Source organism: Natator depressus, chromosome 27, assembly GCF_965152275.1.
Source record: "Natator depressus isolate rNatDep1 chromosome 27, rNatDep2.hap1, whole genome shotgun sequence".
Classification (NCBI taxonomy): Eukaryota; Metazoa; Chordata; order Testudines; family Cheloniidae; genus Natator; species Natator depressus.
Window position 1 is genome coordinate 6,387,899 of NC_134260.1, and position 23,396 is coordinate 6,411,294.

At 48.8% G+C, this 23,396-nt stretch overlaps 1 protein-coding gene across 1 annotated transcript in view; it reads left to right on the plus strand.

Annotated features, from left to right (window-relative positions):
- MRC2 (mannose receptor C-type 2) overlaps window positions 1-23,396 on the plus strand; it is a 96,483-nt gene that overhangs the window by 16,844 nt on the left and 56,243 nt on the right. The window contains exons 2-4 of the mRNA XM_074940687.1: window positions 19,939-20,346; window positions 21,833-22,006; window positions 22,993-23,157. Coding sequence (XP_074796788.1) covers window positions 19,939-20,346; window positions 21,833-22,006; window positions 22,993-23,157 — 747 coding nt within the window. The remainder of the gene's footprint in view (window positions 1-19,938; window positions 20,347-21,832; window positions 22,007-22,992; window positions 23,158-23,396) is intronic.

Here is a 23,396-nt window from a genome sequence, read left to right on the forward strand (position 1 = left end):
GCAATGAAAAATCATGGTCACTGGTGAATTTCCTCTCTGCTGCAGCCTGGGAAACCCAGAGCAGCAGCAGCGACACTGGAGCTGTCTGTCTGCTGGCTCAGCCAGGTGCCTCTGCATTGCTTTACGTTCAGTCCACGGCCTGGAAGGGCTTTAGCGTGAAACATTTGTGTTTGGTTTTTTGGTTAATGAAAGCTTAGATTTTGCAGAAGCTGGTGGCACTCACCTGGGAAAGATTCCCTCTCACCCTGGGAGGAGAGGCGTTTTCAAGCCCTGTCCAAAGTTGCCACCAGCTTATGGTGATTTGGTAACCTGTGTCAAATAATAATATCTAGCTGTTTTCATCTGTCGCTCTCAAAGCACTTCACAAAGGAGGTCAGTGTCATTACCCCATTTTACAGCTGGGCACAGAGCTGGGAAGTGCCTTGCCCAAGGTCATCCAGCAGGCCAGCGGCAGAACTGGGAATAGAACCCATGACTCCTGAGTCCCAGCCCAGTGCATTGTCCACTAGGCCATACTGCCAAAAAACTCACTAGTCTCAGGCTCTTTCCGAGCAGAGAGGAGTCTCCATCACAGAAGCGCTCACCATGCTAAGCAGCAACGCCCACCCTTGTGGCAGTCCCAGTGGAGAGGCCAAGGATCAAATAGGCCATGGAGACAGCCTCCTTCACTGCTAGCAAGGGTCTGCCCAAGTCAGGCATCTTAGCAGGGCAATGCAGGAGACGTTTATAATAGCACTGCCTGTGCTTATGTGTTTGTGGATAGAGGGCATCAGGCTCCAGGGTGTCAGATCCAGCCCTGAATTCGTTTTAAAGGCATAATTCAAAGAAAAGAAGGTGAGGGCGGGACAGTGAAGCCACCAATTTAGTGCTCTTTAGTCTCTGTAGTGTCACCAGCCAGATAAAAGCTCCTCTAGCCAAAGACACATCAAACGGCTTTATGGCTGCAGAGCTTTTGAAGTCAAACCTCTCCAGCAGCCCTTGCTAAGAAGTGAAATCCCCATGGAGGGGAAGGGGGGCTGCTTGAGTGCCCTGAGCTTTCCTTGCTCTTCCTACTTTGCGTGTTTAGCGGTGTGCTGATTGGAAAAGCAAGGGCTGGTTGTTCCAGCTCCCAACACTCGAATGGCAAAGTCCCCATCAGAGCCTATCGGAAATTTCAGATGAAACATTTTTTGGTCAGAATTTGCCAGTTCATCAGAACTGAAACATTCTTCAGAGATAAGATGATTTCAGTGCAATTATGACAGAGCCCAGGAGGTTTCCCTCAAAGCCCCCGCCTCTCGGACGGGAACTCCCCCTGAACCCTGCCTCTTGGACGGGATCCCCGTCAGAGCCCCTGCCTGTCGAAGGGGATCCCCCTCAGAAACCTGCCTGGTTTCCTGCCAGCTCACTTGTCTGCCTCCTCAGCAGCCCTCCTGGTGTGCTGACAAGAAGGAGCTAACAGCCTGGAAGTCCCGAAAGTCCCAGCTCCCGGGCTTGCCGCTCTTCTACCAGCTCATTCTTTTGCCTGAGCCTTGACCTGGAGGGACAAAAGCGGGATGAAAAATTTCCATCAGGACGCTTTTTGGATAGAATGCAGCTTTTCAATGACAATGGAAAAGGAAAATAAAATAAAATAAAAATGGAAACTTGAAAAATGCTGGTGTAAACAACCAAAAAGAGTGTTTTCCCTAGAATTTTTTTATGGGTGGGGTGGAGGAGGCAAGTAAGTCCTAAGACTTCCCTTCCCCCAGGGCTAAAGCCCCGAGCCCTGGCAGGCATATCCCGGCTCACGAGCGTCTGAAGATTGTTGTATGTGGCTTGGTGGGTCAGTAACTTTGGACACCCTTGGACTATATAGTCTGGCAAGGGGAGGTCACAGTTAGAGGAGATCTTGTTTTGGGGCAAACTCCTATGCACATTTGATTGAAACTGGGATGAGATGTTAGGAAAATCTGGGAAATGTTCTTGATAAGTGTGAGTGGTTGGAGGGTTGGATGTGAAGACAATATGACCTCAACTAGGGAAATACCTACATGGGGAGAAAATGTCTTATTACTGGGGTCTTTGGTCTAGCTGACGAAGGCATAGTGAGACTTAGTTGCTGGAAGCTGAAGCTAGATACATTCACACTGGAAATAAGGTGCACTAGGAGGAGAACTAACTATTGGAGCAGGGATGTGGTGGGTTCTCCGTCACTTGATGTCTTTACATTGAGACTGCGTGTCTTTCTAAAAGAGACCCTCTCGCTCAGCTAGAAGTTATGGGCTGGATGCAGGAATCTCTGGGTGGGTTCCGTGGCCTGGTGTTATGCACGTGGTCAGATTAGAGGATCGTAGTGGTCCCTCTGAGCCTCAACATCTAGGAATCGGAAAGATGCCTTTTTTTTTGTCAACTTTGCCCCCCGTGCAGCAAAGCACTTAGGCATGTGCCGAACTCAAAGTACGTGCTTAAGGCCATTCCTCTTCCGCAAAGCACCGAAGCAAGTGCTGAAGTCCCATAAAGTCCATGGGACTTCAGCATGTGCTCAAAGTTCAGCGTACGCTGAGGCACTTTGCTGAATAGGGATGGAGTGAAACACCTGCTTACGTGCTTTGCAGACTCCGGGCCTTAACTAGGTTTTGTTCCATCCAAGCCTGTCATGAGCCATGCTAACTGAGGAAAGTCTCTAGTAATCTCTTTCACTCCTCGCTCTTCTCTACACTGGCATTTTTTTCTTAAAATCTCCCACACTCGCACTGCCAGGCCCCATCAGGAGGCGATACAGAGAAGGGCTTTTTAAAAAGAGAAATATGCCAGTGTACAATGTCTTTGTTACAGGAGTGCTCTGTGAAAGAGAGATGTCTGTATAGACGGAAACAGTGCATTAGGAGCGTGAGTGCCAGTAGAGGACACTCAAGATCATGCAGCATAGTTTCTGAGTTTTGTAGGACCAGTAAGACTACTTGTTGCGCACTGCAAATGGCTTCCTATGTGTAACTCTCAACAGCTTTGGCAGCGGCTTTGTGGCCCAGCGAAGCTCACCGGCAGAGACCGTTGGAAGAAGGAACCTGTGCTCCTCACCAGCTGAGCTGGAGTGTTTTACAAAAGCCCTGATTGTTGACTTCCTTGGGAACAGAAGAGGCTGTTGAATATCCACCCTGAGTGTGTACAGCATTGGTACAGACTACAGGGTAGTTACGGTTGGGAAGATCATATTCTGAACGGAGGGAGTTGAGAGAAGAGCAACACCAATGATTGTGGGAGGAGACGAAAGGGAAGTTTAGACAACCCAAATCATTGTGACCAAGAGGAGATATGATGACAGATACATCTGAAGGGTGGGAATGCTCAGGAAGGAGAGGGAACATTTGCAGTAGGTCAAGGGGGTGTATCTAAGAGTAATGGGATACAACTGAAGAAAGGGAATAGTAGAGAAGTTCATGGCAGTGAGAACTATTAGGCTGTGGAATAATCTCCCAAGGGGAACAGGTAAAGCAAAATACTGGGGAATATAGGGCATAATCTTGCATTATCCAAAGGGGCACTGGACAATGTGAGACTTAATAAGTCTTCCCCATCTCTAAGACTATGAATGGGTTACAAGTGGGTCTCCACCTGCCTGAGACGGGTGTTCTTACTAAGGCAGGCTCTCTGCAGGTGCCGTGCTGTAGCTCTGGGGGAGCGGTCAATGTTATAAGACTGCAGGTGGCAATGCTGTAGCGCCAGGTGAGTTGGCCGTTCCCTGTATGACGTGCGTGTGTACATTGCTCTGTCCCTACACGTTTTGGCAGAGCTGGTCCAGAGCCATTCCCACAGCTTGGCAGTGGATTCAGAGCATGCAGGTTGAAAAGCAGCTGTTCTCCTAGGTTCTGGTTAGTGTCTGTCCCACTGCGACCTTTGCCTTCCCAGGTGGCTGTGAGAGTTAATTTTAAGATGCTCTTCCACTTTCAGACATTTTGGGGGTATTTTTGTAAACCCATCTTTTGGGGCCTTGTTGATTTATCCCTGTTGGTCGATAGTAGAGACTTTTGCACAGTTGTGACTCAGACCTTCTCAGAGATGCTGCGTGACAGTTCAGGGTTCAGAGGACTGGTGAGGATGACTGGATGGAAACCGCTGTCCTTAGGAAGAAGGCCTATCATGCTGGATGCTTTACAGCAGTGGTTCTCAGCTGGGGCTACACATACCCTGGTAGTACGCAGGGGTCTTCCAGGGATACATCAGATCACCTAGATATTTGCCTAGTTTTAAAACAGGCTCCATAAGAAGCACCAGCGAAGCCAGTACAAACTAAAATTTCATACAATGACTTGTTCATACGGCTCTATATACTATGCACTGAAATGTAAGTACAATAGTTATATTCCAATTGATTTATTTTATAATTCTATGGTACAAATGAGAATGTCAGCAATTTGTCAGTCATAGTGAGCTGGAACACTTCTTTGCATTTTTATGTCTGATTTTGTAAGCAAGTCTTTTTTAAGTGAGGTGAAACTTGGTGTACACTAGACAAATCAGACTCCTTAAAGGGGTCCTGTAGAAAGGTTGAGAGCCAATGGTTTACGTACTGCTAATAAGAGACAGTTCCTGCCCTCAGAGAGCCAGGCAAGACATATAGGGGAAAGAAGCATGTGGAGAGGAAGGGCCCCCCGTCACACACTGGCCTGTGCTGAATCCCTGGCTCCTGACTTCTGTGCGAGTGCCCAGTCTTCTCAACCTCCCAGAGAGAAAAGAGGGATCAAGGTTTGTTGCAAGGCCTTTTGCAGGTGCCTGAGCAGAGCTGTGAAAGAGCTCTGGCCTGGAATAGCAGGGGGGCTGCAGGTCAGGATTGAGATACATCAGCAGACTCGCTGTGGGCCCAGGACTTGAATAGCTGGGAGTGCTGCGGAGTAGGCTTGAGGTACCTCAGCAGAGCTGGGGGGAGGGAAGGCAGGGGGACCAAAGCTGTAGGAGTTGCCGTGGGGCAGGAGTTGTGTCCGTTGGGTGTCTGTGCCTTTCAGGGTAGGCAGAGTTTGGGAAAGCAGCGAGCTCCCCCAGCCTCTCTCCTTCTCTTGCTGTTTTCCCCTCTTCCCACGATTTGTGATTTTTGCGTACCACAGTCTGAGCTTAGGGAAGTAAGTCATGCGGTCCACATTCTTGTGGGGGGCGAGAAAAGACGATTCCTCTGTTCCTAGGCCGTGGGGCTGGCAGGGCCAAGCATAACATTCCATCACCTGCACCTCACAGGCTTCCTAGGAAAAGCCACTGCTGTCTTTGAGCTCTTGGCTGTACCCTGCTCGGTCCTGGAGATAGAGGAAGGACTTTGAATTGTTGAGGTTTGACAAAGCTGTACAGGCAGAGAGCGTGGGCAAAATGTGAGTCACCAGAGCTGTGTGCCTGGAAAAGGCCTGTGTTAAGAAGGGGCACTGGGAGGGAGCGTTGTTCCGGGAAGGACTGCCCCCAGGGTAGTATTACAGGTTTCTCTATTTGGTGAATATGGGATGAACGATACAAGGACCAATCCCCGTGCTGGGCACCATAGCCCACTCTCTCCTTTTCTTTTTCACAAACGCTGCCTAGGCGCATAGGCACCAACTTTCTAATGTGCCAGGGGGTTGCTCTCCTCAGCTCGGCCCCACCCCTGCCCCGCTTCTTCCCTCCCCTGAGCACCCCCTGCCCTTGCTCCTCTCCCCTCCCTCCCAGCGCCTCCTGCGTGGGGCAGAACAGCTGATTGTGGCAGGCGGAAGGTGCCGGGAGGGAGGGGGAGGCGCTGGGGGAGGAAGAGTTGCTGATAGGGGGCTGCCGGTGGGTGGTGAGCACCCACGGAGTCGGCACCTATGAGCACTGCTGCACCCAAGTACTAGGTAGCAAGAAGGCTGAGTCCTGCCATGGCAGCAGGGCATTCTGGGATAGCGGGGACAGCTATATGAGGCCCCAGCAGCAGGACGGGCCCAGCATTGGGTGAGAGGCAGCTCCGTTGTGACTTGTGGGAGCAGTGTGTGCACACCTACCAGGAAGACTGAAGTCGAAGGATTCCTTAGTCTAAGATTATTAATTAGCATGGATGAAATTTTAATTATTTATTTTTGTACAAAAAAAAATTTTTGGATGAAAAATTGGCTCCCCCCCCGCCCCCCATGACATTTTTCCTTGAATTTTTGGGCTGAAAAATGATTTTTTAAAAAATCGAATGTTTTTTATTTGATGGGGGGAAGTCCCTCCCCCTTTTCTTCATTTTACCACTGGCAAAGGGGTTGCGGGTGGGGTGGAGAGAAAAATGTTACCCCCAAAATTTTGGGGAGTGTAGATGGGGGCAGGGTGAGGAGGATTCCGCCTTGGTCTGTTCTCTCATGTTGGCCTTTGCAGGGACCCTTATACTATATGATAAAATACAATATCCACTGATGTCCTTGAGCAAGTGGTCTGATTCAGGTGTCTGTCTTCAGGCACTCAGGGCTGAAAATTTTGGTCTTGGTGCCCTTTTAATAAAAGTTAAAGCCCCCACTTCCGGCTGGGCCCGTCACTCCGAAGCCGCTCGCACTGGGGTATTTGCTGGGAAGGATGCGTTGCCAGCAGCCGAGTTAGAACCTCTCGAGCCCAGCCCTAGGTACAGTGTCCACCTCCTGGTACTTTGCCTCTTGTCACTTCTGAATTTTTCCGTTTCCCTTCCTCCAACCCCACAGGTGACTGATGCTCCGCTTGCTTCTTACGGGGCTCTTGTGTCAGCCAGTGCCCAGTCAGGCGAAGGCAATTGTGGGGCTGAGCCCCGTTCTCAGTGAAGGTGTATTGACATTGCAAAAACTGCCACCCCAGTGGGTGCTCATGGACTCTGCCCCGGGTGAGGCACCAAGGCCTGACTGGCCCCCGGAAGCTGGACTCTCCTCTCACCCCTCAAAGTGGTGTCTCCAGGGCAGGACGGAGGCTGGGAGTGCTGCTGGGACAGCAAAGGGGAAGCTTGCTGTGCCAGCACTCGCTTGGGCCTTCCATCTCTGGGGCTGTCAATCCCCAGGGCTAAAATTGCTTGTTATGTCCGGCCAGCCCCCTGGCTGCGTAGGCGGCGTCTCTCTGGTGCCTTCACGAGGTTGCAGAAGCCAGAGCAGCGGAGCGTGGAAGGGAATTGGCTGCCTGAAGGTAACTTTCCATTGTTTCTGTTCAGGGAGAGTCTCTGTAGCTGGCAGGTCCCACGCTCCAGGCTATAATTTTCTACCTCCAGCCTGTCTCTTTTTAGAGTAAGATGTTATTTTCTGCCTTTCTGGTCCCAGCCATCCCCCTCTGGTCTGGACAGCTTCCTTTGACCTTTAGGTGACATATGGCTGGGGCTCACAACTTAAGGCTGAGCTTCCTAAAAGGCATCTGGTGGATTTGGACACCCGTTGGTTTTAACAGGAACTGGATATTCAGATCCCTTTAGGCAGCTTTGTAAACCTCAGCCATGAGAGACTATAGAAAAGCAAAGCAGCTCTTCAGAACAGACCTTGGTGGGGAGAATGGAGATGGGGCCCATCCCTGCCCCATGTTGGAGTCAGTGGGAGCTGAGGGCACTTAACACCTCTCAGGATCGGGGCCCCCAATGGCCAGCATCCAGAGTGTCACATACCTGCTGGTTTCCGAACCCCAAGCCCAGGAGTGGCTGCGAGGGAGCCAGCAGTCAGTTGCTGCCTGTGGAATGATGTCTGGATCATTCTCCTCAGAGCCTTCATTATTCTGAATTAAGAACTATAAACCATTAAGAAATCCATGCCCAGTTTGCCCCGGGAGGATGACCAACAGGCGCTAGTCATATCACTTAATGCACCACTGAGAGTTACTCGGGTACCACGGTGATGGGCATGGTGTAATGACCTGAATAGAGTGAGGAAGCACATTCCATTAACAGTAACACTTTGGGGAAACCCTGCTTCATCTCCCGTCCTCCCCGGGTCACCTGGGCTTAAAGTTAAAGGTTCACGTGGTGCCTTGGCGACACTTACTCTTAATACAGCGTCACTGGCCCGTTCAGCCCTGGTACTCTTTGGAAAGACAGGACAAGGAAAGGAATTTCACCTGGACAGACCAGGGATTAGAAATATAACAGCAGCCAGCATTTAGCAGCTGAGCCTTAGTGAAGTCTTAGAAAAGGGACAAGGGGTCTTTTTCTTCTCTCATTCACAACTGTTTTATATCAGTGTAACTCCATTGCCTTGCATGGAAAATCCTGCCGTGGGTGCGACGGCAGAGCGGTGTGTGCTCTAGATCTGCTCTAGGAATTGTTGTGAGGAAGTTCTGTGGCCTGTGTTATAGAGGTGGTCGCAATGGTCCCTTGTGGCCTTGGAATCTATGCAGCTAGGACTAGAATAGCGGCGTGGGGGCTGCGGGGCAGGACTGACGTGCATTGGCAGAGCTGGGTGTGGGGACCTCAGGACTGGAATAGCAGTGGGGGCTGCAGGCTGGGATTGAGGAGTATGGGCAGAGCAGTGTATGTGCAGGGAACCTGGGACCGGAATAGCAGTGCGGGCTGCAGGTCGGGACTGAGCTGCATGAGCAGTGCTGCATGGGGGAAGCTTGCCCAGCACTCACCTACATGCATTATGGGCCCCTCTTTCATGAGCAGTAAAACTCATTCAGAAAGTTTAAAAGTGTGATTCCATCAGCCGAACACATGGAGTTTAATTGGTTATTCCATTAGCCGAACACATGGGGTTTAATAGGTTATTCCCTGGGTAAAACGGGTAGAAACAATGCCCCAAATTTGTCCTTGGTGAACCTGCATAGATATCAGTGCAGCTGTCTTAGGAATGACTATGGTCCACTGACTATCCCCCCATAACAGTGGTTCTCAAACATGGGTTGGGACCCCAAAGTGGGTCGGGACCCTATTTTAATGGAGTCACCAGGGCTGGCTCATACTTGCTGGCGCCCAGGGCCAAAGCCTGAGCCCCACTACCTGGGACCAAAGCTGAAGCCCGAGCTTCACCACCCAGGGCTGAAGCCAAAGCCCAAGGGCTTAAGCCCTTGGTGGCAGGGCTCAGGTTACAGGCCCCCTGCCTGGGGCTGAAGACTTTTGGCTTTTCCCCCTCTTTCCCCGCCAGAACGGTGGGGCTCGGGTTTTGGCCCAGCCACCCAGGGCAGCTGGGCTCAGGCTTCGGTCCCCCCTCTTGGGATCGTGTGATTAATTTTTGTTGTTGGAAGGGGGTCGTGGTGAAACCCTGCCCTATAAGATTGCTTTGTTGTATCTGTGCAGCCTAGAACTCCGTTGTAATAAATCCATGAGTTACTTGTTAGCTTGGTGGATGCAGTCCGAGATCCTTGTGGTTCTGGCCAACTCCAACTATCAGCAGCGTCTAGTCTTATTCTTATTTCTTTGTGGGGTGGTAGGACCCAGGAGGCCCAGTCACAGGCATTGCTGTCCAAAATGTCATCCCATCAGTCCTGTCTTGGACAAGATGGTGCTAGATTGGGCTGTAGTGATCTCATTGTGGACATCAGTAGTATGAGGCAGAGTTATCTACTGCTGGAAGAGATGGTGTGCTGCTCCCCATTGCAGACAGATTTGGTTTGCCTCCATCAGTGGGGAAAGCTGCTGCCCTTGCAGGCAGCCCAGCTGTGTCTAGAGGAGCTCTTGGATCCAAAACTCCACCTTGTGCCTTGTTGGTATGAGAAGGGAGGCATCGAGAGGAGCTTAAAATGGTAGTGTGAATAGCTATTCCTCTTGCGAAATATGGCTCCTGATAAGTGAATGTTACCGGCTATTCATAAGTAATAAGGTTGTAATTAATGAATGGAGGATAAAGTGTGTGCCCCTTTGGGACACGATTTGGGTCTTTTAATTACTTAGTGTCTAGAGACTACAGTGGCAGGTACCTTAAAAGACCTGGCAAGGAAATGTTAATCACATTTCTTTGAGTGCCCCAAGCCCAAAAGAGAATCTAATTAAATCATCGCCTGAGGAAAAGGTCACCTCTGGTAAAATGGACTTACATGATTTACAACTTAAGTCCCATTTTTGAAAGTGCTTTAGGAGCCTGAGTGTCACTGTAAGTTGGTGGAACTTGGGCTTCTACGGGCTTAATTCACTTCTGGAAATGGAACTTAGCCAGCTAAGGCAGCGTGTACTCAAGAGACTTCTGCCGGCACAGCTCTTTCAGGGGGAATCCGTGGCCGACAGACTGTGCCGTCAGAAGCCGCTAGCGTAGACACAGCTAGACTAGCACAGTTGTGCTTCTACCGGTATAACTCAAGGGCGATGGTTTTACCGTACCACCAGACGCCCAGCTTTGCAAGTGTAACCTGGTCCACGTTAGGAGTGCTTTGTCAGTAGGGTGTACTAGTTCAGCTACGCCAGCAAAGCGTTACGTGTGTAGACATGGCCTGAGTCACATAGGCCTTGCAATACTGAGCAGAGCAATGCCTTAAAATGCCTTACTGAGCAGAGCAATAGCCTTAAAAATCTGGGCCTTAGGTACTCTTGAAAATTTTAGCCCTAGGCTGTGACCATACGAGTAGTGCTTTGCCAGGGTATCTGTACTGGTATATTGTACCAGTGAGGCACCCCTGACAGAACCTTGCAACCCAACGTGGATCTGACAGGACCCGAGTGTAAGTGTTGGGTTTGAAAACAATATCGTTATTTTGCAGAGGGGGAAACCGAGGCACAGAGCCGTGCCGTGACTTGCCCAAGGTCAGCCATTGGCAGAGCCAGGAATAGAACCTGGGTGTCCTGAGATCTAGTCCAGGGTTTAGAGTGCGTTGCTGACTGGGCCCAAAGATGGAAACGCAAGTCACGTAACCTCTCAGCCTCAATTTCCCTATCTGTTTGAAGGGATAATAATGCTCACCTATCCCTAGGCGATGTTAATTAAAGTTTGTAAAGTGCTTTGAGAACAAAGTTGTGGATTGGTCCTGCTTTGAGCAGGGGGTTGGACTAGATGATCTCTTGAGGTCCCTTCCGACCCTGAGATTCTAGGATTCAAAGAGTGCCGTATAAGTGCTAAATATTACCATGGACAAAACGTGTGTGAGACATGCCAAGCCGTGGAGGTGTCATCCGCCAGATCTTCGCCCCTGCATTTAGTGGAGGTGGAACGCGTCGATCAACCAGCTATTTAAAGAACCAGCTGTTTGTACAAAAGTCCAGACAGGTGCCTTCATATGGACGACTGTATGCTCATTTCAGTTAACCGCAGGTGCAAACATCTGGATGACTGGATGTTCTCATAGATGCAACTGAATGTGATCTGTCACAGCAATTGGAGGATGCTCCCCACAGTGCACTTCCAGATTAAGGCGTGTCAGACTCGTGGGCTAAAGCTGCCTTTGTCCTGTAATTCCACACAGTGCCCTGGAGGGGCTGTGCTGACGCAGCTTTGCAGTGTTGTAACAGGGCTGTGATGCTTAAGCTGTGTGAAGTTCAGTTCAGTCATTTTCCAAAAGAGGTTTCTCTTTCTGCAGTGGTCGGAGAAGGCTTTAGAGAGACAAGCGGGGATGATGCCGTGTCTTTCACTGGACCTGCTTCAGTTGAGGGGAGAGAGAAGCTTTCGGACAAGGCAGTCAGGCAGTTTTAGCTTCCCTCCTAGAATGGGAGGTGGTACTAATATGGCTGCAAAGCACCAGCCCCACTAATATGTTGGTCTAAATCTGCCCATTTGTTGTTAATATAGTAATGCCTAGAGACACTCCCCCTCCCAACTGATACAGAGGCCCAATTGTGCTTAGTGCTGGACATACATAACATAAGAGACGGTCCCTGCCCCAAAGTGCTTACAGTCTAATAGGCCAGAGAGACGAGGTTCGGAGAGGAAACAGAGGCACTGAGGGGGGCAGGGACTCATCCAAGGTCGCACATCAGGTCAGTGCCAGGAATAAAACCCACGTCTCCAGAGTCCCAGTCTGGCGCTCTGCCCGTGGGATCACATCACCTCTCTTAAAGCTTTGTAAATCTGACCTAGAAGCCCTTGTTCTCTTTCTACCACACAGCCTTCCCCAGCAACAGCATCTTTCCTCCTCACCTCTCCGGCCTCCCCCAGCCACTGAGATTCTGCTTCCTTCCCATGTTCCCCTCACTCCCTCCCGGCCATTCGCAGCCAGCAGAGTGCTTGGTCCACAACAGGCAAGGTCAGCAAGGCACAGCTGCCACAAGCATTTGTATAAATACCTTTCAGGGGAGGACCTGTACCCTAGGGTGTGTGTACAGCGCCTAGAACAACGGGGCCCTGTTCTTGGTTGGTCCTTAGATGCTATCGTAATAAATGTGATTAATAATCCACATTTCTCAGTGCTGACTAGTATATTTTCACCCTTGACTATTAAGTTTTTGGGACAGTTTTCAAGGGTATCTTACCACAAGCAGCCAATCAGGTCCTGATACCATGCCCTGCCATTGACTGCCAGTAAGGTGCTAGCAACAACAGCAAATCTGTTGGCAGCATGACAGTGCGGTTCCATACAAAGATGCTGGGATTTCCATACTACGGTCCAGTATAGTGCGCTTCGCATAAAGATGCTGTAATTGCCTATTGCCAACAGAGTCCTCATCCTGCAGAAGTCGTGTATATGGTGCTGCTAATTTGGGTTTAGGTCCTGCAGCACCATCATGGAACTGGTGCTGCCGTGCTCCTATAGAACTACTGGTACTGAATGCACTCTGATGTCAGACGTTCCGACTGCAGGACTGCTTGAGGTTACTGCTTTGTGCGCAAAGGCTGCACGGTTCTGCTTAAAGACTTTTTTTATGTATTCTGTTGGCGCTCAGAAACGTCTGACCCATCCCCAGAAGAGCCCCTGTAACAACAAAACCCCAGTGTCCAACACCGATGTACGGTAACAGGCCTCGTAAAGAGGGATCTGGTGGAAATGTTTTGCAGTGTTGCAATATGTTGCTCATTCGCCGCAGTCACCTGACACCCACCTTTCCTGCTCCTTCGTCATCCCTGGAAAAAGGGCATGTTCTCTGCCGGGAGAGGTTTAGTGATGCTGCCTCTGTCCCCTCTGAGTTCCCTGCCGAGGAGCAGCGCTGGTATGAATTTGTGCTCCAGTGAATCTGGTATGTCGACCCGCTGGACTTCCTGCAGAGAGCATTTCCACGAAGTTCATGCTCAGGTCACTGTCTGTTTCAGGCCCTGTTCAACTCTTCATGGATTTAGTTTTGTAGGTGAGAGCTTCAGGGCGTCTTTATCAGCAGTGTTTGGATATTTTTCCTCTTCTGTTTGAGGGCTCCAGGGACTCAGGCATTCATGTCTGGGTGTGGAGGTGCTGAGACGGCAGGGCTTGTGACTACAGAATTGCATAGGGGGTGTTGTGGGTGTCTTTGGGAGGAGCTTGGCATCACCAACAGGCCTCATGCAATTCAGAGCAGGGACAGTTTGCCTTTATGTTGGACAAATAGACCCCGGGTCTTGTTTGCAGACTTGCCTGAAAAATGTAGAACGGCAGCAGCTTAAAGTGACACCAGCGAGTATGTTTCTATAGCTCGGGGCCAACGTTTTCCAACTTGGCTGCCTAAAATGCAGCACCTAGATCTGTCTTTTTTTAGGCCCCCTAGATTAAAAATAACCTGATCTCCACTGGGGCTTCTATGACTCCCACTGATTGTCAGCAGGGTTGTGGATGCGGAGTGTCTGGGGTAGCTCATGAGCGTGACGGCCAACCTCAGGGCACTCTGTCAAGAAGCAGGTCACAAACCTCAAATTGGTTGCAAGTTCTGTCCTTAGATTTCACCAACCAAATAACAAGTGTGAACTCAAGCCCTATCGCAGCCTAACCATACAGTCGCAGACAGTCCCCTTGGGTACTCCAGTCTATCCTGCCACCCAGGCAGGGTGGATAAAAATCAATGATTTTTTTTAAAAAAATCAAAAAAATTAGATTTTTTTAATTTGGATTTTTTTTATAAAATGCTTTTTTTTCAAGAAAAAACTTATCTAAAAGTAGTTTTAATTAAGATACATTATAGCTCAAAGATATCTCATCATGGAATAAGGATTATAAATTCTAATTCTGTAGTATGAGACAATATATTCATATAATGTTTAAGAAAAGTTTTGTAAATGAGTTCCAATAGTTCATGGATTAGGGACCCAATTTTATGGGGTTCCACAGGCTTCTGTATAGATTATTTAGCTTAATCTTTCTATCTACCCAATGGGACTCAGTGCTCAGTCTAGAAGATACCATCAGAGATGCTTAGTTTTGCAATTCTCAAACTGTGGATTTGTGTCTCCAGAGGTAACATGCTTGTTAACAGCAAAAATGTTTTAAAATAAATAAATAATATATAGAGGTGAGAAATAACAGACCTCAACCCTATTGTCCCTCTGCAAATTTGTGTACACAGAGTCAATCCCTTATCTCTCTGTAAAAGTGCAAAGTTTCAAAAAGTTCAGAGAATAGAAGATTGTTGGGGGTGGAATAGATCTGGACAAGGAGAAGAGGTCTGGAGATAAATGTGAGAAGCAAGGACATATGCTTGTTTTGTTAAAATATTATATGTTTGCTGTTGAAGAAAAAAATCCAGAATACTTAACATTGTTGTTGTTTTAGTTAAATAAAACAATTTAAATGTCTGTCTGGTGATGTTCTCCTCCTAATACAGCATGGCAAGAAAATCCTCCAAATATTAATGGTTAACCTATTGAACTGGAGATAGTTCACCTCTCAATGACTTCATAAATATCTGCTTCAATTACCTTTGGTAAGAGGAATAACCAAACACTCATTCATTTTCTGTAAAACTAATCTGAGAAGTTTTCAGAATAAATCACTGTTTAAAAATGTATAGTGTGTACCTTCTAAAAATGAAACCTACATCTATCTCTGAGTTGTGAAGAATATGTCTTAAGGTTATAACAACCAACAAGAATGCACTTTTATGTAGAAAACAGTGATTAAATCGAGTCTTCCTGACTAGTGGTTTAAATCATGATTTAAATTGTGATTCAAGTCAATTTGATGTAAATCAAATCCGCCCTGTACCCGGGCAAACTTGCCTTTGTGATAGATGGTCTCTTACACCAAAAACCACAGCAATACTCAGGTTACTCCCAGTCCCAAATGACCAGTCCTTACCCCAGATCAGTTGCACCTTAGACCTGACACTTAAGACACTTGTAGCCAATCAGATAATAAACCAACTAAAGAATTATTAACTAAGAAAAAGAAATGAGTTATTTACAGGGTTAAAGCAGATGAACATATGCACACAAATGAGATACAGCCTTAGGTCCCAAAAGGTAATAGAAACTGCTGCGATATGCAAGTTTTCTATGTCCTCTATAGCTAGCCCAAGCTAAGGAGCTTGGGGATCCCTTGCTTATGCTTAGAAATATTGCCCTCTCCAAATTCCAAGCAGTGTAGTGTTACAGGTCCTTCTGGTCAGGGATTTTTATTTCCTTCCCCCTGAGTCCAAGCTGAAGGGACAAATGTTTGCACTGGTCTCCTCTTCATATGGGGGAAACACAATCAACAAAGTCTTTGTCTTTTGATTTTCACAATGGCTCATTTAGTTTCAGTGGGCTTTCTTGTGGGCAGGCCCCGCACTCTACATTAATTAGTGCTTCTTTCCTGTTTGGTGTGTTACATAGTTACAGAGGTTCACACTGCAAACCCTCAGTATAATTTTATACCACGGGCTACAGGTGTCATAAGCGAGATCAATACATTCAGCAGCCTACAAGCGTTTCATCAAGTCTAAACACGAACATCTGTTTTAACAGTACTAACACGCAGGTGAGCTAGACTGGTTTCCAGCTATGCATTTGTCAATATTCCGCGAGGCCCCAGAGACCTTGGCATGAGCAGGCACCTGGTCTGCCAGCGTCATAGCGAGCATCTTAAAAATCAGAATGCTTATTTGATGCCTGAATCTGGCACTGGGTGCCTGACTTTAAGCAATCGACTTTGAAAATTATGGGTTATTGATAAGGCTCCATGTTTGTTGCAGAAGTCACAGATTCCATGACTTCCTTTGACCTCTGTGACTTCTGCAGCAGCTGGTCGCCTGGGGCTTCCCTCCCTCCACCCCCCGGGGGAGTGACAGCAGGTCCCCTGGGGCTTCCCCCCCACCACCATGGCTGGAGGAGCAGCAGCAGGCCCCTCGGGGTTCCCCCCCACACCTCTGGTGCTGCTGGCTCCCTCCCCCCACAGAGCTCCACCCCTGCCCCCCAAGATTGTCATGGGTATTTATGGTATAAGTCATGGATGGGTCACTGGCCGTGATTTTGTGTTTTTTTTCCCTGTGACCTGTCCATGACTTTTGCTAAAAATACCCATGATTAAATCTTAGCCTTAGTTATTGATTATTTTTTCAGTCTCCATCATATTTGAAACTTCTCTGAGAGAAAGAAGCCCATCCTTCTTTCTCTTCAAATTTGTATCCCTTTCAACTTAGCAAACATTGATTTTTCTTTTATTCACCCCCACAATGGGAGCTTGAAATTAACACTTTATTTGGTTTTGTTTCTTTGGGCTTATCTAGACTGTGCTGCAGTGTAGATTACGGGGGTCTGGTTTGCAGCACCCATCAAAGAGTTTCATTCTGACCTGCACTGTGTGAATGATGCTTTTAGTTTGCACCAGCAGTGTCCGCACATTGCAGTTATGGTGCAGCTCTTTGGTGTGCTCTGCCATTCACACCCTTCTAATCCACACGACAGCTCAGTGTAGTGTGACAAAGCTCTGTCCTTGCCTCCGTGGGTCCCACGTTTCCTGGCGGATTTCGCTAGCCTCAGAGGCTCACTGTGACCCTCCACGTAACCCTTCTTTCTCTAGAGACAAGGGTCACAGTCTACTGAGCCATTTTCATCATAAGCCAGCAAGGGAGGTGAGGAGAAGTTATCCTTCCTTGCACAGTCTTTGTTGTCTCCCAGTCTCAGTGATTAATCAGGGGGCAAAGGTTGGGGGGGAGCCCGGGCCCACCCTCTACTCCGGGCTCCAGCCCAGGGACCCTAATAGTATCAACTATGGTAGCGGACCTTTTAGAAACATGACCTGTACAATTCCCTGGGCTACTTCCCCCACAGCAGCCGTCACTTCCTCAAGCTCCACTTTACCCTTACTTCAGGGCCTCCTTCCTTGTGCCAGATATGGTGCGTACTACTCAGCCTCTCCAACAACGCAACTTCCTCCCACAGCTCCTGACATGCACACCCACCTGACTGACTGGGAGGCTTTTAACTAGTTTCAGCCAGCCCCTGATTGGCTTCAGGTGTCCCAATCAACCTAGCATTCTCCCTGCCTTCTGGAAAGTTCTTAATTGGCCCCAGGTGTCTTAATTGAGCTGGAGCAGCTTCCATTTCACTTAACCTGGTACCAGGGATTTGTTTAGCCTGGAGCTATATCTATCTCCCACTAAAAGAAAAGGAGTACTTGTGGCACCTTAGAGACTAACCAATTTATTTGAGCGTGAGCTGTAGCTCACGAAAGCTCATGCTCAAATAAATTGGTTAGTCTCTAAGGTGCCACAAGTACTCCTTTTCTTTTTGCAAATACAGACTAACACGGCTGTTAGTCTGAAACCTATCTCCCACTACTTTTCTATAGCCATCTGGCCTTGCCCTGTCACAGTAGACATGACCTTACTTTAATATCATTCATGGTGTTACCTCTACTTGGGAGTTGGACTGTTAGATAACGTTTGTTTCAGAGCCGGCTTGAGGAACATAAAGTATTATTTATATCTAAGTCCTACAAAAACAGAAGCAATTTTAAAAAATTTTTGCAATAGCAAGTCAGTTTAAAACAAAGTTATTTAAATTCTGTGAGCTGTTTGCAACTTCATTATGCTGGAGCACTGGTTGCAACAGCATAGTTAATTTGGAGTGGAAATTTCAGTTTAATAGACGTTTAAAGACATTTTATTATTATTGTAAAAATCTTATAAAAATGATGATAAACCCTCTCCCGAAAACCCTAACCATAGAGTGTAAACTTTAAGTAGGATTTATTTTTTCATGATGAAAAATAAGTTGATAAAAACAGAACAAAGAGTTTCAAAATCACCCCTCTTTGAAATTTTTACTGGCAAGTCTTGGGTTTTTTTGGCCCCTTTTGCAAGACATTTGAAATGCCCCACTCTGCACTCGATACCGCATGTTGCTCCTCACATGCAGATTAATACAATATCAGCATGGCGCTTTCCCCTTTATAACTGGGGTGGGGGGGAGCACCTGCATGAGCAGTGGTGCCATAACACATCAGCTGGTGAGAAACACATGTTTTCACTGATTCTCACACAGTTCTGGAAAGCTGAAGTCTAACACAAGCAGATTTTTTTTAGGCAGATTACCTTCCAGGGCACTCTGGCCTGTGGATATACAGGAGTCTGAAGTTGCCAGTAGAGTGACAGTTCAGTGCAGACGCAGTAAATAGCGCTGTCTAGTATCTGTTGGAGGTGGAAGTGAAAGCCTTGTGGAGGGTTGTCGTGTTGTTGACGGTGTTGTAGCCAATAGGAAAGTGGCAGGGAATGCAGAAGGCTTGTCCCGGAGTTAATTTCCTTGCTTTCAAGGTTTTGGGTGGGTAGGCTGTATTCTAATGTAGCCTTAGCGATGACTAAACAAAGTTTTTGTTTCAGTTAGATCTGAGAGTTCTAAGGCCGGTCATGTTTCAAGCCACAACTATCTGAAAGTGTCACTTATGTTAAGAGAGTGATGCTTCTGCAGGGTCGGTATTCCTTGGTTCTCTTCCTAGCTCAGCCGCTGGCTTTAGGGATGTCTGATATGGGGTGTGATTGCGGCTGTATTTGAAGTTTTGTTACAGGTTGTTAGGCTGTACGTATCTGCCAGGAGCCCTGGATAATTACTCAGGCAGTAGTCTGCGCTCAAGCCCATACTGCTGCGATACCCAGGCTAGCTCTGGTGTACGTCTACACAAGCTGCGATCGCATCCTGTAGGTGCCGTATAGATTTACTTGTAGCGTGTGTGGTCTTGAGCAACTCACTTTACTTCTCTGTATTTCCCCAATGGTCAAATGATCAAAACCATTTAGGTTGGGATTAGGCACTCCATTCCCATTGAATCGAGTCCCTACGTCCTTCGGCCCCCTTGAAAATCACTGAAGCGTAGTGAAAAATGTACAACGTAGACACACAAACAAGGCATAAAGAGATCAAAGCTCAAACGTGACCTAAACAATGAGGAAAAGAGAAGAAAAACTAACACCGCATAGCATGAGTTGTTTGCTCTGCTTTCTGAAAGTGTTTTCCATCAGGAAGGTCGAACTCGCGAGTCACGTGGTGTGAGACCTTCCCCAAAGTACTGTGTGTGTGTTCCAATATTTTTTTTAAACAAGGCCCCAGATGTGCATAAAAGTGATGAACACCATTGTGTTTCCCTGCATAGCTATATTTTTTCAGCTTTGAACGTACTGGCTAAAGAAGACATCCTCTGGCTGAGCCATAGACCTGGGCTGTACTTCCAGTGGTGAAGAGCAAGTTTAAAATCCATTGTTAGAAGGCAACCTAGCATTCTTTTAACAGGCCAGTTGAATTGTTGGGGCCAGTTAGTGAACTGAGAACAATCAGTGCAAGCTCAGGTTTTAATGGCACTTTAGTTTCTCTGTTGAAGAAATTCCTTTTTGCCAGGATCTTTGTATCTTTACTAATACCTAAAACTCACCTGCTGACATCCTGTGAAGCTTAATTATTGTTTTTCAAGCACTTGGAGACCCTTCCATGCCAATCAGTGGAAAAATACTCCTCCTCGTTATCCTGTTAGGAGGCAGAGGCTAAGGAATAAACAACCGTCACCACAAGCCGAGAGCGTCCTGAAAAGCAGTGTGATCTGTTATGACTCCAGGAACTTCCGTACCAGAGCAGACCCACAGTCCAGCTGTTGTTATGGTGTGTGTTACAGTATCTCCCAGAGGTCGTGCTGAGAGCAGGGCCCTACTGTGTTAGGTGCTGTACAACGCAGCAGGGGAATTGATCGGCCCTGGTGATTGTTGTCCAGGCTGGTGTCACAGCAGAGGCTGCTCATATTCACATCAGGGCCTAATCCTTTCTCACTGGCTTTATTCTCTTTGTCTTCCAGATTCCAAGGTGTTTCTGATCTACAACAGCAGGCTGCAGGGCTGCTTGGAGACCAAGGACACCCTGGTGAAGGTCTCCAAAGCCTGCAACGTCAGCGCCCCAGCCCAGCGGTGGAAATGGGTCTCCCGGAACCGACTCTTCAACCTCGGGACCATGCAGTGCCTCGGGGTCTCTTGGCAGGGCATCAACTCCACCGCGGCGGTGCAGTCACTGGCCACCTACGAGTGCGACCGCGAGTCCGTCAACATGAGGTGGAGCTGCCGGAGCTTAGGGGAGCATCTCTCTCAGTATCTGAACGCCAAGGCAGGGAACCTCTCCCTGGCACCTGCCGAGAGAGGAGATCAGGCACGCGGTGGGCAGTGGAGTGTCTATACCACCCATGAAGATTTGTGCTCCAGCCCCTATTCTGGTAAAGCCTGGGGAGGGGTCTGTGGTTCTACATTGTCCCCATGATCTCTGGTTGTTTCCTTATTGTTCTATGATCATAGTAGAGCCCAGAGGCTCCTACTGAGATCAGGGTTCTGTTGTGCTCGGCGCTGTACAAGCGCATGGAAGAGTCAGCAAGAATTCAGCCATGTGCCCATTATTACTCTTTGAAATTAGGTCTTCAGCCTTATCATCATCATCATCCATCATCATCATCATCATCATTTATTTGTTAATCGAAGTTAAGGAAAACAGCCCTTGCCCCAAACAGCTTAGAGCACAAGGCCCCGATCCTGCATCCATATCTGCTAGGGCCTGATCCACTTCACATTGAAGTCAGTGGAGAGACTCTCATTGACTTCCTAGATTTTTAGGGCCAAAAGGGAGGATTATGATTTATTATGGGGATTATGTATTTGTATTGTGGTAGCCCCTAGGAGCCCCAGTCGTGGAGTAGGACCCCATTGTGCTAGGTGCTGTATATCCTGCATCGAGTCTGTCTTGTAGCCAGCATAAATGGGAATTGGATTGGGCCCTTAGCGCACACCCCTTGCGCAATTCTGTCGGCTTGAATCAACTCCACAAGGGTCTGTCCCATTACAGGATAGGGGCCTAGGAGCCTGGCTGCCTGGGAAATCCCCAGGGGGAAGACTGTATAAGGGTTTTTAAAATCATTTTTCTTTCCTCCCATAAATATAGTAAACATCTATACTTACAGGCATGATTGTCTCCCAGGGAGCTGTGCACTATACGAATGAACAGTCTGTACCAAGGCTGCAGGGGAGTTGAAATACAAGCAGCTGAATGGTCCGTAGAACTTTCCATCTTTTCTTCCTAGGATCTCAAAGCAACAGCAAACAGGATGATGACGATGTTGTTTAAAGCACCGTCCTGCTGAGACCCTTGGAAACAAATCAAAGCCTGCAGTGAAAACCTAATTAAACCCCAGCTTCTAAGGCTATATCTACACTAACGACCTTACAGCGGCACAGCTGCACCACTGGAAGGTCTCCCGGTGTACTTTATGTTGGTCAGGGGTGTGTTTTTTCACACCCCTGACTGACAAGTTTTACCGACAAAAATGCTAGTGTCGACACAGTCTAAGGGCCCGATTCTCCACTGCCCTTCATCTTGGGTCATTCTTTATGCCAGTGTGGAGTGGGTGTGAATCAGCAGTAGCTTTGCACTGCTGTGGTGACTCCACCAGGCGCAGAGCAGTGGAGAGTTGGGCCGCAAGGGTTCCGAAAGCTCAAACAAATGAAGTTCTGGGGCTGGGGTGGTGGCGGGGGGGCTGGAGCATAATAAATCTAGGGCTGGTAGAGTCCATACTGTAGAACTTCCATGGGTAGAAGGGGCTGAGCCGGAGTACAGTGCTGTACCCTGCATTGCATTTTTCCTTGGCAACCCTCTATCCCCCAGGAAGGGAGGCCGAGTTACGGGGAGGATTTTCTCACTCTTTCTCTCTGCAGAAATTTACACCATCCAAGGCAATTCCCATGGGAAGCCCTGCACCATCCCCTTCAAGTACGACAACCAGTGGTTCCATGATTGCACCAGCACAGGCCGGGAGGATGGGCATCTGTGGTGCGCCACCACGCAGGATTATGGCAAAGATGAACGATGGGGCTTCTGTCCCATTAAGAGTGAGTGGCGATTGGCCTGTCCAGAAGCTTAGCAACAAGGGGGTGAGGCTATGATCGTCAATAACTGGCCTGGCACCAAGTGCAGGTTGCTCTTTGGGTGATGCCAGCCTGGCATTGCAGAGCGGAGGGTTGCGTCAGGGATACCAGCCTGGCACTGGTAAGGGGGTGAGGGATGCAGCTCTGTGGGGGATACAAGCCTGGCATCAGGTGGGGGCTCCGTGCTGGCGATGAAGGGAAGGAGCTCGACTGTGCTTACTGGAGAGGAGGTTCTACCACAGCCGAGGTGAAGGGAACAACACCACCGCACCCCTTATCCTCCGGCAGTGTGGCCTGGCGTTTAATTCAGGGCGGGAGGGTGCTTTGCCATTGGGCTCTGAGACTCTGGTGTATTCCCAGCCCTTTCTCCTGAACTTTCACAGCTTCAGCCCTCCCACTGTTAGCCCCTGGCCCCTTCGGCCTTTGTCGACAGTTCTCGGCATCTCCTCCAAGAGCAGCACGAGTGGAGAGATCCAGACGCTGTGCTGGGCAGGGTGCGGATTGGTGAGGCACCACCTGGTTTAGCTCATTCCCAGCTGGATTCTGCGACCCTTCCTCAGCCCAACTGGTCCCAGGGCAGTCAGAGGGACACTTGGCAGAGGAAGGTGCCCAGTGCGGGACACAGTTAATCATGTTGTGTAACCTGGGTCGGAGGAGGGAGTAATGGCCAGTTGTCTGCCTGCTATGCTGCATGCATTTGCCATGGTCTCGCACCTGGCCAGAGCCAGAGGCCACCCCAGTCCTTTGGGTCTGCAGTGGGCATGGCCTGCCATTGTGGTGTCCCTGAAAGAAAATTGCAGCCTCTGTAATGAGAAGGAAGCCTAATGGGAGCTGCACTTCAGGTCGTTAGAGGCATGTGCCTGCCTGCTGCTAGCTCTCCAGAGAGCTCTGCGCACACATCAGAGTTAACCCCTGGCTCTCCCTGCCTCGCTTCCCATCAATCCCCACAGGCAACGACTGCGAGACCTTCTGGGACAAGGATCACCTGACCAACAGCTGCTACCAGTTCAACTTCCAGTCCACCCTGTCCTGGCGGGAGGCGTGGAGCAGCTGCGAGCAGCAGGGAGCCAATCTGCTGAGCATCACGGAGATCCACGAGCAGACCTACATCAACGGTGAGTCTGCACTGCCGTGCTGGGGCTGGCCCGGGGAAGGAAGGGGTGAATGGAAGGGGGGGCCCTGGTTCAGGCTCCTCGGCAGGGGATGTGGAGGCATCAGTTAGTGCCAGCACTTGGCCTCCAGCGCTCCTTTGAGGCGAGCTTCACGGCAGGGAGAGGCTGCTTCCGCCGCAGCGAGGGCATCCCCAGCAACTGCCAGGGTTGTCTGGACAGGGGCAGCTGTAGGGATCTCCTCT